Here is an 18,001-nt window from a genome sequence, read left to right as displayed (position 1 = left end):
CCTCAGGGGACCATGAATGTCTATTAGATTAAATTTCATGTCATTCTATCAACACTTTTCAGATTTTCTGTCATAAAATGGTGAAAGCAACACAACATAAAACACTAACAATGATTCTCCTCCTCAGGATTTGAACCAACCTCCTCAGCAGCTCTTTCAAGCCAAACTGCAGCTCTCCTCTTCCTCCTCCTCCTCCTCCTCTCTCTCTGCTGCCCTACTTCTTTCTTTCCTTCTTTTTCCTGAATGCATCTCACTCTGACCTGCATTTAAATGCACCAATCTGCATTTTTGGCTCTTGTGAGTGTGTCTTCCATGCTGGTGCAGCTCCTCATTTGCTCTCTAATTGATCATTTCTGCAGCGGCAGGATGTGCTGGGCTTTGATGTCGTTCGGCTCCTCACACTGCGAACTTCACAAGGATGAATTACTGATGACGATAACACTGTTTATACTTTCAGACAGGCTCTGTTTAAATTCTCCCAAACCTCCCTGAGAGACTCAGTGAAAATGGGTCATGCAACTATTGTTTCATGTCCATATGTGCAGGATGTTGAAAAATGGCACGAGTTCAGAGTCTCTTCCACATTTGGTTGCAACAGATTTTCATTTGAATTCAGGAAACTAGTGAAAAGCAAATCAGTGAAAGTGCACTGCAGCTGATCTGCCTTCAAATTAAAAGCCACAGAACAGAAAAACAAAACACACTTCTATTTTAAACATCCTCTTCATATGTACTATATGCAGTATATATAGGGCCTTCTGTGTAGGCAGTTCTTCAGAGTGTGTACTGCCCTCGCAGTGAGTGTGGCTACGCAAAGCTAGACAGTCAGTTAACGAACGGATAGAATCTCTCCAAAAACCACGAGGCTTAATCCTTTCTCGTCCTTTATTGAAGTCCTCTATTTTCCATCACCATTTTCGTAAAACTGAAATTATCACAAATGAAAACAGAAATCACTTACAATGCTTAGTATTTTGTGAATACATCTCAATTAGCATCCATAGCTTAGCAAAATTGAGTTAGCGTGTAAGCTGCTGACAGTTAGCAAAGTACACTCAGCACAAAATTAACTAATCATGTCATAACTATACAAAATACACAATCATGTCAATATTCACACGATATACTTACAGATAAACATTTTCCAAGGCTCTCGCGTCCAACAATATGCCTCAGCAGTCTCTTTAGCTGTCTGTGCTCTTTCTTTTACACCTTTCTGCATGTGAACTGAGCATGCAACAAAAAACCTAGCATAGCTGCACCTGACGAGGCGAGCGCTCACTCTGACGCGGTTTACCTGAACCAAGGAGAAGACCCCTCACTCTGACGTGGTTTCTTTGAACCAAAACACATACACCTTTTTTAGACCTGCTTAATTATCAAATTATGAACTTTAACTCAACATTTTAACGTTTTAACCCTCAAAGACAGTACACTCCCCGCTTGATATGATTACATTATATCACTCCATATACACACGAATTTAAAGGGGAATGTCTTCTGGAAACAATACACATTCACATTAAGTCTCTGAAAGAAGGACTACGATCTCTGAGACCGGCCTTAAGAACACCTTAGCTGTCCCATCCTTCACAATCCGCACCTCTACTTTGCGAACTCTGTTGTCACTGCTTGGGAAAGTCTTAACAACCAGTCCCATTGGCCACTCATTCCTGTGGGCTTGGCTGTCTTTCAGCAAGACGACATCTCCTTCTTTGACATTCGGTTTGTCTTTTGTCCACTTCCTGCGGCTCTGTAGCGTAGACAGATACTCTTCCTTCCATCTCTTCCAAAACGTGTCAGCAAGACACTGGACTTGCTTCCATTGCTTGCCATACAACTGAGCTGAGTCAAAGTTTCCACAAGGGGCTGAAACTGCGCTCATCTTTTGAGTAAGGAGCATCGCTGGGGTGAGCACCATAGGCATATCTGGGTCGGTGGATATGGTCACGAGAGGTCTCGCGTTCATGATTGCCATGACTTCCGCCATGAAAGTGCTTAGGACTTCGTGTGTGAGGCGTGTCGGTCCCGACTGAAGTAACATTGCATCCAGGATGCGCCTGGCAACTCCGATGAGCCTTTCCCAGGAGCCGCCCATGTGGGAAGCGTGAGGGGGATTAAACACCCAGGAGCAGCCTTTCTCCTGGAGGTACTTCCTGACTGTTGTGTCTTCTGTGTTCATATTCAATTCTTTACAAGCTCCCACAAAATTGGGTCCTCTGTCAGACCGCAGAAGTTTGGCTGGACCACGAACCGCAAAAAACCTCCGGAGAGCGTTGATAAAGCTGTCTGTTGACATGGTTTCTATCAGCTCGATATGCACTGCTCTAGTTGACATGCACGTAAACAACACAGCCCAGCGTTTGCTGTCTGCATATCCTCCTCTTGTCCGACGTGTCATGACAGACCACGGCCCAAAGACATCGAGGCCGACAGTGGTGAACGGAGGCTCAGGAGTGAGTCGATCGGCCGGAAGGTCAGCCATCTTCTGCTCCTCCAACCTTCCTCGCAGTCGGCGGCAGGTAACACACTTGTGAATGACAGAAGACACCAGACGCTTGCTCCCAATTATCCAGTATCCAGCTGATCTGATGGCTCCTTCTGTAATGTGTCGCCCTTGGTGAGCTACTTGTTCGTGAAAGTGTCTCACAAGTAGTGTAGCAATGTGATGTGTGTGTGGGATGATCAGTGGGTGTTTTTCTTCTCTTGTCAGATCAGCACAAGAAAGACGACCTCCGACACGAAGCAGACCATCTTCATCCACAATCGGATTGAGCTTTTTGAGTGTGCTTTGCTTGGGAAAGGTTTGTCCAACTTCAAAACATTTAAATTCCTCCTTAAAGGAACTGTGTTGCACAGCGCGGATGATCACGGCTTTGGCTTTCCCAAGCTCACATATGCTGGATGCATCTCCAAAACACTTCCAACCTTTCTTTTCAGCCTTGTCTGACTTTCCTTTGAAGGATGCCGCAACGTGAATGAGTTTGGCTATGGTGTGATAGAGTGTTCTCCAGCTTGAACATCGCTCGAAGTGTTGGGAGCCCAACTGAGACTCTGATGCCTTGGTTGCCAGGGTAGTAGCCTCCGGACGAATCTCATCATCTGCTTCAGGCTCAATAAGGGCGAAGATATTAGATCCGGATATCTCCGCTGCGTTGTCCTGATAGAGAAAAGCTGGACCTGACAACCAGCTGCTGTGTTGGAGTTGGCATGCCGGCATAAACCTGGTCGCATAATCAGCGGGATTTAGATCCGTCGGCACATAGTACCACTGGTTGGGGTGTGTAGATCGTCTGATCCGAGTTACCCGGTTGGAAACATAGAGGTAAAACCTTCTTGTAGAATTATTAATGTAGCCAAGGACTATCTTACTGTCGGTGAAGAACTTCACAGTGGCTATCTCGATGTCCATCTCATCGCTGATCAACTCGTATAGCTCAACAGCCAGCACCGCTGCACAGAGCTCCAAACGCGGGATGGTGTGAGCAGGGCGAGGAGCTAATTTTGACTTCCCCATGACAAATCCGACATGATACTGTCCCTCAGTGTCTGCAGCTCTCAGGTAGGCCACTGCTCCTATCGCTACTGTGGAAGCATCTGAGAAGATACACAGTTCTTTTGTCTGTGTAGAGGACAGTGAAACTGGTATGTAGCACCTCTTTATATGCAAGTCTTCCAGAGCCTTTAAAGAGTCTCTCCATGAGTTCCATTCTGCCTCCTTTTGTGGGAGGAGAGGAGCATCCCACTCACTCTGTTCAGATGACAACTCCCGCAGAAGTGCTTTCCCTTGCATTGTTATAGGAGCAACAAAGCCCAAAGGGTCGTACAACCTGTTAACTGTTGACAACACACCTCTCCGTGTGTACGGCTTTTCTTCAGAGGACACCAGGTAAGTAAAGCTGTCTGTTTCCAAATTCCAGGAGAGACCCAGACTCCTCTGAAGGGGGAGAGGATCCACTCCGAGGTCCAGATCCTTCAGATCTTTGGCACGGTCCTCTACTGGAAACGCTTCCATTACCTGACTACTGTTTGATGCCACTTTGTGTAGTCGCAGGTTGGATTCTGCCAACATTTCTCTGGTTCGTGAGAGAAGATCTATTGCCTCTTCAGGTGTGGCGACTGAGGTGAGACCGTCGTCTACGTAAAACTGCCTCTCGACGAACTGTCTTGCATCCGAACCATGTTCTTGTTCACCTTTTTGTGCTGCTCGTCTCATGCAGTAGATGGCCACAGAAGGTGAAGGGCTGTTTCCAAAAACATGGACCTTCATCCTGTACTCGGTCACATTCTTGCTTATGTCATTATCCTCATACCAGAGGTACCGAAGATAATCTCTGTCCTCTTCTCGGACGACAAAACAATAAAACATTTGCTCCACGTCTGCTGTAAGAGCGACGGGTTCTTTACGGAACCGCAAAAGAACTCCCAGCAGAGTGTTATTCAAATCTGGTCCACTAAGGAGGACATCATTGAGTGAGGTTCCATCACATTCAGCACTCGAGTCGAAAACAACGCGTATCTGGTTGGGTTTCTTCGGGTGATATACACCAAAGGTTGGCAAATACCAGTGCTCTTTCCCTTTGTCCAAAGATGGAGCAACCTCAGCTTGGTCGCTGTCCAACATCTTCTGCATGAACTTGATATAATGTTCTCTCATTTCTGGCTTTTTCTCCAGGGTTCTCCGAAGTGAGCAGAGGCGTTTCCAGGCTTGCTCCTTGTTGCTTGGAAGGCGTCGTCTAGGAACCCGAAAAGGTAAAGGAGCCACCCAGCTGTTCTCCTCATTTTGGTAGACTTCAGAATCCATGAGAGCTAGGAAGGCTTTGTCTTCAATGGACAGTGCTAGTCTGTTGTCATCCTTTGACCTGTCAAACACATAACACCCTAGGTTGTCTGTACTCTCATGGAGACTTGTGTTCGTGTCGCATGCAGGGAAGGTTGCACTGTGATGCTGGGTCATACCACCATAGTCTTCCTTCACGTGGATGCTGTTTGGACATGGCCTAAGGAAGGATACGCGGCCGTTGTTCAGGACATTTGTTTTGTAAACATTCACTTCTGATGGCTTATGAACTGTGCCCAAGCACACATCTCCCACAATGACCCAGCCTAGGTCTAACCGCTGTGCATAAGGTGCGTTGTGGAGCCCATTGATTTGCTCACGTACTTTGTGCACCCTTAGGATGTCCCTTCCTAAGAGCAGAAGGATTGGCGCGTCTTGGTCCACAGGTGGAATTTTACCAGCAACTGACCGTAGGTGAGGGTGGTGGTGTGCAACCTCTGGGGAGGGGATTTCTGTCCTATCGTCTGGCACCATGTCGCACTCTATCAAGGGGGGTAAGGCAAGCTTTACTTTCCCATCCATGGACTCAATGGTGAAATTAGCAGCTCTTCTACCAGAAGTCTCTAATTTCCCAGCACAGGTTTTCAGGGTGTAAGGGGCGGAGCTAGTCTTAACTTCAAAAAGACTGAAAAACTCTGTCTTGGCGAGAGACTTATTGCTTTGTTCGTCTAACACCGCATACATCTTGATTGCCTTCTCCTTTTTCCCTTCAGGATATGCTTTCACCAAACAGATCTTGGAACAAGACCTTGCACCGTCTGCACTTCCACAAACCTCCGTACATTTGGAGGTGACTGAAGATGGTGGGCTTTCATTTTGCTCCCCGCTTTCATCTCTGTCGTCCACCGCACTCTGTGTGGTCAGAAGAGGGGGACCCGGGTGCAGAGCTGCGATGTGTTTGTCACTGTTACACTCAAAACACTTGACAGTCATTTTACAATCTCTTGCCATGTGTTGAGTAGACCCACAGCATCTGTAACAGATGTGATTCTCTCTGAGGTATGATTTGCGCTCTTCTAGAGTTTTGTTTCTAAAGAGCTTGCACTTTTTCAGTGGGTGGGGCTTTCTATGTATTGGACACTGACGATCCGGTTCTTCCATTTTCTTTAGCGCAGAACCGGCTTGAGTACCTGATGACTCTGCAGGGATGTCAGTTTTATGTACAGCCACAGACCCTTTACCACTGTACCTTGTAGGCTTTTCGATCCTTGAAGTGACATGACTGCTGTTGAGGGTTATAGTGAAGCTTGGATCGTTTTTTATCTTTGCCTGTTGTTCAACGAACCTTGTGAAGACAGAGAAGGGAGGAAAAGCCACTCTGTAATCCTCCTTGTACTTGCTTCCAAAGCTGATCCATTTCTCTTGGAGGTTATAAGGGAGCTTTTCCACTATTTGTTTTACCCCACGAGCTGTATCCAAATATGAGAGCCCAGACAGTGCACCATCTTGCTTAGCGCACTCCAGTTCACGGAGAATGTCACTTAGCTCTCTCAGCTTAATAGTATCTCTATTGGTTAGCCTTGGAAAGTTCTCAATCTTTTTTAGTAGTGCGTCTTCGATGACCTCGGGAGTCCCATAACACTCTTCGAGACGTTGCCAAACCATAGCAGCGCCTGCAGCGGGATTGAGGACGTGCACTGCACGGATTCTCTTAGCCTGTTCCGATGATTCAGCTCCTAGCCATTTGGTTAACAGGTCTAGTTCTTCTCTGGCTGAAAGATTCAAGTCTTTCGTGGAACTCAGAAAAGAAGCCTTCCATGACCAATAATTTTCTGGTTTATCATCAAATTGCAAAAGACCAGCACTAACCATCTCTCTCCTAATGAGATATCTCGCGAAGTCTTGTGTGCCCTTAGACTCAGGTAAGTACTCTCTTTCATGGTTTGCTGCGTGCTGAGTACCATAAGGGTAAGTGTCAAACAGACCTACATTTCTTATTGGCTCTTTTTTCACATCTCTGTAGACTGGCTGTATGTTTCTTTGGATGTCATGAGAAACTCTATGCTTAGTGTCCAGTGTTTCCTGTTTATCCATTTTTCTTTCATGTGTCTCCACGACTACAGGTTCCAAAGGCTGTTCCTGAATGAACATGTCAGAATGTTGCTGGACATACTCACAAGTACGTTGAACTGTACTGAGGGGATCTTCTTCGACATCTGGAAGCTGGCTGCGCCTCCCGCTTCCAACCTCTGCCTCCTGAAAGGCTGTAGCCTCAGCTTCAGCTGCAGCAGCAGCTCTTTGACACTGTAGGAGATGGAGATCAGCGTCGAAGCTAGCCTTTTGCTTCAGCATGTTTGCTTCCAGTTCAGCTTTCCGTCTCATCGTCTCAGCCTCTCGTTCAGCGAAAGCTAATTCAGCCTTCGCAGCTTTCGCCTTAGCGTAGACTTTTGTGGCTGAAGAGGATGTTGATGAGTATCTAGTGGATGTTTTGGATGACTGGGACTTAGCATCACGTGGTTGATGAGTTATCTTCTTCTTTGTTGCTTGATCTACAACCTCTGTTTGCTGTTCTCCACTAGCTTCTTCTAGCAGTGTAGTGGTATCTTCTTTAAGATAATATTTTCCTGAGCGTAGACTCATGTTTGCTGAATATTGTGTTTTAATGCTTGAGCCCGCCGTGTAGTATCTTTTTACTGTACTGCCCTCGCAGTGAGTGTGGCTACGCAAAGCTAGACAGTCAGTTAACGAACGGATAGAATCTCTCCAAAAACCACGAGGCTTAATCCTTTCTCGTCCTTTATTGAAGTCCTCTATTTTCCATCACCATTTTCGTAAAACTGAAATTATCACAAATGAAAACAGAAATCACTTACAATGCTTAGTATTTTGTGAATACATCTCAATTAGCATCCATAGCTTAGCAAAATTGAGTTAGCGTGTAAGCTGCTGACAGTTAGCAAAGTACACTCAGCACAAAATTAACTAATCATGTCATAACTATACAAAATACACAATCATGTCAATATTCACACGATATACTTACAGATAAACATTTTCCAAGGCTCTCGCGTCCAACAATATGCCTCAGCAGTCTCTTTAGCTGTCTGTGCTCTTTCTTTTACACCTTTCTGCATGTGAACTGAGCATGCAACAAAAAACCTAGCATAGCTGCACCTGACGAGGCGAGCGCTCACTCTGACGCGGTTTACCTGAACCAAGGAGAAGACCCCTCACTCTGACGTGGTTTCTTTGAACCAAAACACATACACCTTTTTTAGACCTGCTTAATTATCAAATTATGAACTTTAACTCAACATTTTAACGTTTTAACCCTCAAAGACAGTACAGAGTGCATGATGTGAATCCCGTGTTTTCCCTCTCTGCTCTGTGCTCTGCTCTGGTCTCGTGCTGCCTGCCTCAGCGTCTGTTAGGAGATTAGAGCAGATTAACATAATCTTGACTGAGCGAGCAAATCCAAGGTGCGCATCACTCTCTCCGCAGGGGACAGGCCGCCACATCCGAGCCGGGCAGCAGAGAGAGGCTGCAGTTCATCACAACAACATGAACATGCATGAAAACTGAGCTTCTTTATATGAAATGGTTGTTTTTTAATATAAATAACTGATATTTTCTGTGTGAATCTGGTTTTTATTGTCACTTTTGTCTCCTTTGTGTTGATTTATTTATTCCAGTGGGACCAGGTGTTGTTGTGTTAACATGTTCCTGATATTCAAACGATTTAGTTTAGTGAGTAGCAAACACTGTGTTGTGTGGGAGCCTTAACTATCAGGTGGCTCTTATATTATTATGAGGTAGAAGACTTTTTCCCTCCAGAATTTCCTTTAATCATATAAAATGTAATGTTTCACTTGATAAACCTCATCAAAATAGTAATTTTCTTACCATTTCTGAGCTAGATGGTATCACAATTACAGTTCAAATCATTCCATAAGAAGAGCAACATTTTAAAATAATCAACTGCAAATTGATGTAGGTTAAATTAAATTCAGATTAGTCTTCTACACACTAAAATACATGATTTGAACACCCCTTTTAATTGATTTAAAAAAGAAATTTGAGTATGGCCCGCCCTAGTGGAGCAGCGTCACTATGAAATAACCAAAGAGCCTATTGATCGCCTTTGTTTTTATTATGGAAAAGACAAATGATTGATCATCAGATGAGAAAAACGACATCAGCTGTGACCTGCAGTCTGTTGGTTCTGATCAATAAAACCAGACACATCTTCAGTAAAAGGCAGCTCATTGTCGTTGTCGTTGTTGCTGTCCCAGCCTGAGCTGCAGTCGACTCCAGGTGGGTCTTATCATCCTGATCTGGTCCCTTGGCTCCGACACACTGAGTCCTGGTCCTGGTCCAGACCCGGTAACTGGCTGCGAGGTGACTGCTGTTACTGTAAATCTGATTAGTCAGACTCAGATTAAACCGCTGCATGCCTCCGTAATTGACCAACACGTTCCAGACTCCACATTTAGAAACTCTCTAAAGCCGTTTGTTTGAAAAGATTTTTCTTAGCTGCAGGAGGATCGAAGCTGACTCCCTGTGTTTGTTTTAAAACTCTTGTTGTGCGTCAGAGTGAGATGATGGGAGTAAGCTGCATCGCTTCTTTCAGCATCTCTGCAGCTGTCCACCTGTGAAAACACTCATTCATCTCTGGTTTGTTGTTGTTATTGTGACTTTGTGCATTAAAAACGTTACACACTCACACAGAGACACTCCATCAGATCCACCCAGGGTGAGGACGCAATAACACTACAGGCATTCCACATCGGTGAGTTTTCTCCTCAGCTATTCACCGACCTGTAACAACACGCAGAGGCAACACACACACACACACACACATATATATAAAGATACATGTATATGTCAGGGCTGTTGCTAGGAATTCTGGGGCCCCTGACAAATATTTAAGCGGGCCCCTTATTTCATAGACTATGTAGCTAATCTATTATCGTTTTATATTTATATCAACAATGACAGTGAGTGACAGTAACAGACAACTTGCCAGTCATTCTGATTGAACACTTCCCTGTGTCTCAAGAAACTGTTTTTTTTTTCTTGTTTCTAATTTCATACACAGCATGTGAAAGCGTATTGTTGAATTTAAGTAGGGTGAGCGACAAGCGTATTGATTCAGTAAAGGGACACTGCGTTTTATTTTTCCTTACTGGATGATTCCGTATTATACGGGATGATCTAGCAATATCAGTTTATTCATCATGTTAAACCATGTTTTAGGCAATTTTATGTGTAATTATTGGGTTATGACTGTGTAATAAAGTGCACGGTCTGAGCCCCAGGTCACGTGGTCCCTGCCGCTGGGTGGTCGTGATAAGAAAACCGCCATTCGCCCTTTGCATATAAACATTAGATACTGGGGGTATCTGTGGGTCATACTGGGCTGTGGGTCCCTAGAACTGTCATCACTAGGAATGGGAACCGAATTCAGTACTTTTATTGGTACCAACCAAATTCCCGAGTATCGATTCACGTGAAGTCAAACGGTACCACATTTTGGTACCTGAACGCACCTTTAAATCGCATCAGCGAGAGTGGATACAGAGAGATATCTCATGAACTATTCCCTTTTTTTTTCATTGAATGACTATTCGACTATTCGTTAATAATTTCCCATCCTTAAAATTCTGACTTTTTTTATAGACAAAATAACTTCAATTACCACACATACACACAAAAAGTACCGAAAACAGGTACCATTGTATACCGGTACCGATGCAGGTACTGAGTATCAGTAGCCAAGGTCCCTACTCATCACCTTTCTCCCCTATTAAATGGCCATGTAAACATGCACAGAATCAAAACGCAGCAACTACAGTATAAACGTTATAATATTCTCTCTTGTTGTTAATAGCTGGAGGCTGCACATGCTTAACGTTTGATTTACTGTGTGTTTGAACTGTGTGCAAATAGCTCTGCAAGTTTGTCCTACATAATTCACCAGAGGAGCATATGTTCCCTCCCAAACGATCAGGGCCGGACTGTGACAGAGCACCACAGCTATTTCAAACAGTAAATCAATCACAAAACAGTCAGTCAGGGTGCAACTCTGTGGTGTCAAAGATCACTCTGTTAATTCTACAACAGGATGTGGTCAGAAATGTTATGCTACATGAAACCTCTCTTATGTTTAAGTTAAGATTCTACGAATACATTTATTTATACTTTTTTTGTTTACATATGCTTCTTGCACCACTTTTATTTAATTTTATTCTTTTATCTGCTCTGTTTTACTTTTATTTCATATATGGTTGTTTACAAAATCAATACTTATTGAATGGTACAGTAATATTGTTGTAAGGACAGGGCTCTGTTTAGCAAGGGAGGGGTATTATGTTTATATTATGCATGTTCAGTTCAGTATATGTTTTATGTTTGTGAACTTGTCTATATATATCAATAAAAAATCTTAGAGCAAATATCATACTTTGTTAAACAGATTTATTTAATTTTTCTTTAGAAATCCATGTGTAAAATGTTCCTTACTCTTATCAAGATGTTTCTGATGTGAGAAACAACAAGAGGATGCTCTGCTCTGACAGACAGTGGAAGATGAAAACGTTCTGCACCATTAGAAACAAAAGGAGGACAATCTGTTCAGCAATAAAAGGGTTTTAAAAGGCGTCGCCGCAGCCTTAAAAAAAACAAACAAAACAAAACGCTGACTGTCAATCACACGTGTGTGTGTGACAGGGTGTGTGAGAAGAACACCACTACATCTCTCAGGGTGTGTCCTCCGTCGGCAGCCACACATGGTTTTGTTTTAAAAGAATTCGGCCTCGCCTCTCGTCATGTGTGCGACTTTCTCAGCATTTCATGACAGGACAGAAAACAACACAATGCAGTGACTCCTACAGAGACCCCCACCCCCCCTCATGCTGTAGGTAACTGTGACTGTGGTGAGTAAAATTCCCATCATTCCTCAGTTGGCCGGCTGATGGCTGGTCTGAACATTGTTGTGTTGACGGACTCGTTCCAGGAGCTGCAGCTGGTCAACGTGTCTCAAAGTGGTTTTCACGGATCAGATGTCATAAACTCCAGCTTTAATAAATGTCAGTTTAGGTCTATTAGTGCTGTATGATGGTTTTAAATGTTCAGTTCATTAGCTTCACCTTCACTTGGAAATACAGGAAAAAAAAAAAACATGGAGGTAGTTCTGGCAATTTTTAACTGGCAGTTTATTTAATAATTTGATAGAAAAATAATCATTTGGGTCAACCATGAAGCAAATATTGAAAAAAAAGGTCATATATTTGATGAATATGATCATAAATGGCATTTTTTGGGGTTTGGACTTGGAAAAACATGCAAACTAAAGACGTCACTCTGAGCTCTGTTTCTACATGTTGTCATGAAGGAGTCGTAGTTGGATGTAAACGCCCCAGTACTCAGCATGGTCTCTCTATCACTTTTGGCTCATACACATTCTTTCACTTTTAATTTTCTACCTTGTTTATGTCCATGGGGTCGGGTTACAACAGTAAATAAGAAGCTCAATAAGGTCTGACTTACTCCGCCTGTGTGTCAAGTCAACATCTATCTCATGAGTGTGTGTGTGAGCTAAAGAATGTGAGGAGTGCTTGCTGGGTCCTGTCCAAACAGAGAAGTACTTATTGTCAATTTACAGCCTCGGGGTCTGTGTTTGTGCCGTTCCTGGAGAGCGGCCCTGGACTCGGAGCACGTGCAGTGCAGCAGCAGCAGTGATTTAGATCATGAGACGTTCCCACGTTAGACCTCCTCTCCTGGGCTTTTCTTCAGAAAATAATCAAATTAAAGACAAATCTCAGTGGAGTCTTGGCTGGCTTGCAGCTTATTGTGCACTTTGAAACCAAGATATAAAATGAGATTACTAGAGCATTCCTACATCTTCGGTTTGACTTTTTCTCTCTTGTTCTTTTCACATAGACTCTCCTGTATAAAATAAATCTCCTATCTGTTGTGTAACATTTAGTAAACTCGAAACCTGTTCATTAAGACATTTGGTTCGGCGGGTTTCAGCCACACGGGAAGCTTCTCGCGTTTTCGACAAAAACACTAAAAGAATCCAGCTTCTTCTCCAGCCTCGTGTGCAGAAGCTTCGATAAAAAGAACGGCCTCGCTCCGTCACAGGCCGTCGTCCACAGTCACCTGTTCATCCCTGAGTAGAGAGGAGTGTGACGTCAGTGTCTCGTTTGGTCTCGCAGAGCCGACGTTCACTCAAACATCAACACGTCCTGGAGGCTCCACGACACTTTGTTCCAGGCCTGAGCCACGCAGATCTCTGACAGGAGGCCCAGACACACGGCCAGGAGCGACAGGCGCCGGCTGCTGTTCAGGATCACTGCAAGACGAAGACAAAGAGGAGGGATTAGAAATAAAAAAACAAGTTTTTATTTGCACAAAATTGCTGCAAAATCTGAATCTACACTCTTTACAATATTATTGTTATCCTATTTGTGCATCATTTATCATTTTCATAATTTTTAAAGGGATACTTCACCCAAAATCGATAATTCACCAATTTTTTCTACTCACCGTCATGCCAAGGAAGGGTTTGGAGAACTTTCAGAGTCATCAAAACGCTTTAGGAGTTCCAGGGGGGGTCCGGCTGGCAACGGATTTTCATATAATGGCGGCGGATAGAGTTCACTTTTGAATCGTCCAAAACACACACTATGAAACATCCAGATACCTCCATACTGCTCGTCTGTACTGACCCAAGTGTCCTGCTGCGAGATGTTCGTTCGTCGTTGTAAAACGGATGTATGATGTAAACACGGAAGAACATCTCACAGTCAATCTCTCAAATTTGGATGTTTCATAGTGTGTGTTTTGGACGATTCAAAAGTGAACTCTATCCGCCGCCATTATAAGAAAATCCGTTGCCAGCCGGACCCCCCCTGGAACTCCTAAAGCGTTTTGATGACTCTGAAAGTTCTCCAAACCCTTCCTTGGCATTACGGTGAATAGATGATTGGTGAATTATCGATTTTTGGTGAAGTATCCCTTTAACTTTATTATATTTCCTTCTTTCATTTTATTATTTACATTAAATCCTTGCTAAAATTATATTCAAGGCAGATACATACAACTACATCACATATGAACTGTGAAAAACACACTTCATAAACACATTCCTTCTCTACAAGTGTGTGTTGTTCATGTTGTCATTTACATGTGTATCTTTCATATCACACTTGTTTTTGTTATAAAAAGTGACTTTAAACGATTAAAAGTCTAAATAACACAGCGAAGAAACCAAAAAAAAGCTGCAACTCTATCCCCTCACAGTGACCAAGCACCTTCCAGTCCACTGCTATGTAGATGCATAAGACATAAAGTCAATACAATATTAAAGAGGGACGTTTATATAAGCTGGAGAGGACAGTGAAGAACGGCCTGAACCTGCTCCATCACTGCACTTGGCGTCGGTCGGACTGAAACTTGTTCTTTATTAATAAGTCGAAGAGAAACGGCTCATCAGAGCAGCAGACCATAAATCACTCAACAACATCTCATTGTTCGCTGTGCACAGACTCGCTGCCAAACACAATGAGCAGATTTATGTTTCCAGAGCTGCTGCTGCGTCTGCTGGTGCTGCTGCTGCCGAGGGAACAATTATATCACATAAGAAACATGGACCAGGACCCTTTTTTTCTTATGTAAGGGCATTTATCTTGAAAGTCTGGGTCCCTCTGTCGTCAGCAGCACGGGGACTCTCTCTCCAACAAAGGCAGAGTTAGTTGCCACCTGCTGGTGTTTTTCAATGTTGTCTGAAGAATGAGGCACCAACACGTCCCCGATGTCTCACATGGTACAAGCTGCTCGGCTTTGACACTAATGACTCATCCAATTAAAAAAAAAAGAGAAAAAATTAACTGCGAGTCTCTTCTGTTCCTCTCTGGAGTTCAGTCTTGGGTGAATGTAAAAACATTTTGACTTTGAAAATAAAGACTAACAGTGTGGCTGTTAACACTGTTATAACAGCCAAGTGTCTCTGCACTGGTTACTTAGTATTGACTATTACTGTTAGTTATCTGTTACTGTATTTATATAAAACTGCCTAAACGTTTGAGTTAAATTGTTCTATAATGGCTTTTTCAGTGGTTTCTGGATAAAACTAAGATAAACATGTTTGGAAAGGTTTTAATAAACGGCACGTTTAAAGGTCCAGTGTGTAAAATGAGGGGAAAACAGTGACATCTAGCATTCAGATTCTATTATTTATCTATTAAATAAATCTATTGTTTATTTAAGAACGTGAAACTCTTGAAACGTGCTCTCTGGTTGGCTGGATTTTCCATTCTGTACAAACATGGCGGTGCAAGACGGCAACACTCTTTAAGCAAGACCCTTGCTATATGTATATATAAAAGAATATAAGAATTACAAGGCCATGAAAACCAAATGGATTTTAATTTATAGGAATTATACACTTTTATTTATTGTTGGTATATTCAGATTTTGCCAATAAACCTTGACAAATATTACACACTGGACCTTTATAATGTACTACACATTCTGGCCTGATGATGGCAGCAGAGAGACGAGTGATTTTGCAATTCATCCTGTGGGATCCATAAATGACTTCATTTGTTCAAATATCATGGAAATCCATCTGAAATATGTTGACATACTTGGAACAAAGTGCTGGACTGACAGAAAAAAAAAATACAAATGATTTGTTAACAGCCCAGGAGATAAGTGTGAGGCTGTGTGCTCCTCCTCCTCCTACCTCTGATAGCCTGGGAGTTAGAGGTGAGCACAAACAGCTTGATGAGGCCCAGGCAGAGCGGGGAGTAGTCGTGCTCCCAGATGACAGCGGGGATGAGGAGGATCTTCCCGTAGCAGGACAGCAGCAGCGCTCTGAGGAGCAGGCTGAGCTGGAGGGTCCCACCCTGCAGACGCCCCACCACCACCCAGAGGAACCACAGCACGGTGCCGCAGAACGCCGACAGCTCTACAGGAGAAACAAAGAGGGAAAAAGGAGACTTAGAAAATTATTCTTTCTAAAACACATTCAAGCTCCACATGGTAATATCTTACCGAGGGCGGCCAGTCCAAACATGCCGTAAAACTGCCATTCCTTGGTGTATCTGATGATGTCGGCGGGGTCGCTGCTCTGCTCGGAGCCGTGGAGCACGGACCACCTGAGGTACGCCTCACACAGCAGGCAGAACACACACAACTTCCAGTGGATCTGGACAGGAAAAGGAGAACAAAACACACACAAACACTGACACTCATGACAGCACCTGGATGATGAACATCTGGATATGGGCAAGGACTTTTTACTAGGAGCACAGTGGCCCCTAAACTTACAATTTTAGGAGTGCAAGCAGAACATTTAGGAGTGCAAACCGTAAACTGACTTGTAAAGCAAATATTCACATTTCTCTCATTATTCACCTTTTCATTCATCATCCTCAAACATTAGCGTGCCACTTGTAATGACAGATTCCAGATTATTTGAGTCCCTGCTTCCACATTTCACCAGTGTGAAAAGAAAAATAGCAAATTTACTGGTTGCACATGAAAAACTTACTTGCACCATCTCACATTTTAGGGGCAAAATGTCTGAAGCCCTGATATGGGCCCAGAATTAGTAGAATATAACATATTATGTATTTGTTAGATTGTTGGTCATATGAATTCATATATGTACAGTTAAAACAGTCGAGGTTACTCACATTCAAGCTTGTGTTGAACAGAATGTGTCTGAACGCCTGCGTCTTGCACAAAATGGCATCAATCAGGATGATAACTGGGTCATACTCTATGTACTTGTCCACAGGCTTTTGGCAGGACTCCTGGAGACAAACAGACACACACACACACAGTCCCTAACTTATCAGTAATTTACATGTTGTTACTCGCAAATGATACAAGCTGTGGCTGGATTAAAGGAAATGCTGCGTCTTGTTCAACCAAAACAACCTGTCAAACAACCTGTCCTGGTGCCTCAGGTACAGGTGCACCTGAGAAACATACTGTATAGCTGTACACAGACAATATGACACAATGTTTAACGTTTACATTTTATATAAACATTCACCTTCATGTGTAACTATTAAAATAATTCAGTTTTATGAGGGAGAAATAAGAGAAATTGTCAGGTTAAAGTGGCAGCCAGTTAGCTAGCATCCTCAGGCAGCATAAACAGTAACATTGAACAGCAACCAAAGCAAATTTACGATATTACTAAATAACGCACACATATCGTTATCTTCAAGATCCCATTACTGTAATCCCGGTGCAGCTCCGTTGCTTCTTCGTTACATTCAACACACCTAAACACACTTTTGCCCATTCTTCCTCCGGTAAACGGCGACGAGAGGCAGCTAGCATGTGAGACGCTCTTACCGGAAGTAAAGCGGAAGTTTATGGTTCGCCCCTTCAAAATAAAAGTGAAAATGTGTCAACAACTAAAAGGTTGGGTAGAGTTGAGATTGGCACTTAACAAATACTGAGTTTCAATATGCAATGTTTTCATTGTGGAATTTATCACACTAAATGTCAATTAAAATGTATCTACCAGCTGCACTTAGCAAAATTCATTCTTTTTCATGAAATCCATGATGAGCAAATACAATAAATAGTGCAACCAAACAATCAACATACTGCACGTTTTTAAATAACTTGCAGTTAGCCACAGACTGCTAACAAATAAAAAATAAAAAGTATATAATTCAAACAATATATATACAATAGGCTAATGGAAAAGTCTGAGGCAGGGTATGATCCTATGATCCAACAGGCTATGATATTTTTAGTACCAGATTGAAATTTGACAAAAAAAAAGAAGTTTTTTCTGTTGTATAGTTGTATGGATGTCTTTAATGTTAACTTACTGCCTGATGGATTCTGTTCTCTGCATGGATATGTTGTGTTTTATTTGGTTTTATGGATGTCTTGACCTTTGTGTCCTTGTTTTAGGTCCTTTTAACATCACGCCGGGGGAATACAGCTGTAAATTAGCAGAAATGTTGATTAAAGTGTACTGTCCTCTAAATAAAAAAAATAAAAAAATACTTGTAATAAACCATAACCGTCAAAAAAAAAAGGTACATTAATTTGAAAGGTACAGCGGGCAACCGTTACGTTCGTTTTGTCTGTCCGCGAGCTTGACGTGACGCCGGACCGGTTTGACAGCCGCTAAGCATGTCGGGATATGTAGTCCAGCGTCGTTCGTTCGTTCGTTCCATG

General features: G+C 42.9%; 1 protein-coding gene across 1 annotated transcript; it reads right to left on the bottom strand.

The window, feature by feature from the left end:
• Nucleotides 1-12,897: 12,897 nt before the first annotated feature.
• arv1 (ARV1 homolog, fatty acid homeostasis modulator) lies at nt 12,898-17,122 on the bottom strand. Its single transcript, XM_084000643.1, has 5 exons — nt 17,010-17,122; nt 16,486-16,605; nt 15,842-15,995; nt 15,531-15,755; nt 12,898-13,136 (listed from the first exon to the last, which is right to left on the bottom strand). The coding sequence occupies exons 1-5, from the start codon at nt 17,103-17,105 to the stop codon at nt 13,009-13,011; spliced, it is 723 nt and encodes a 240-aa protein (XP_083856769.1). The 5' UTR covers nt 17,106-17,122; the 3' UTR covers nt 12,898-13,008.
• Nucleotides 17,123-18,001: the final 879 nt, after the last annotated feature.

The sequence above is a fragment of the Trachurus trachurus genome, assembly GCF_905171665.1.
Source record: "Trachurus trachurus genome assembly, chromosome: 24".
Classification (NCBI taxonomy): domain Eukaryota; kingdom Metazoa; phylum Chordata; class Actinopteri; order Carangiformes; family Carangidae; genus Trachurus; species Trachurus trachurus.
Note: the sequence above shows the minus strand (reverse complement) of the source record. Positions and strands in the feature narration are given on the sequence as shown.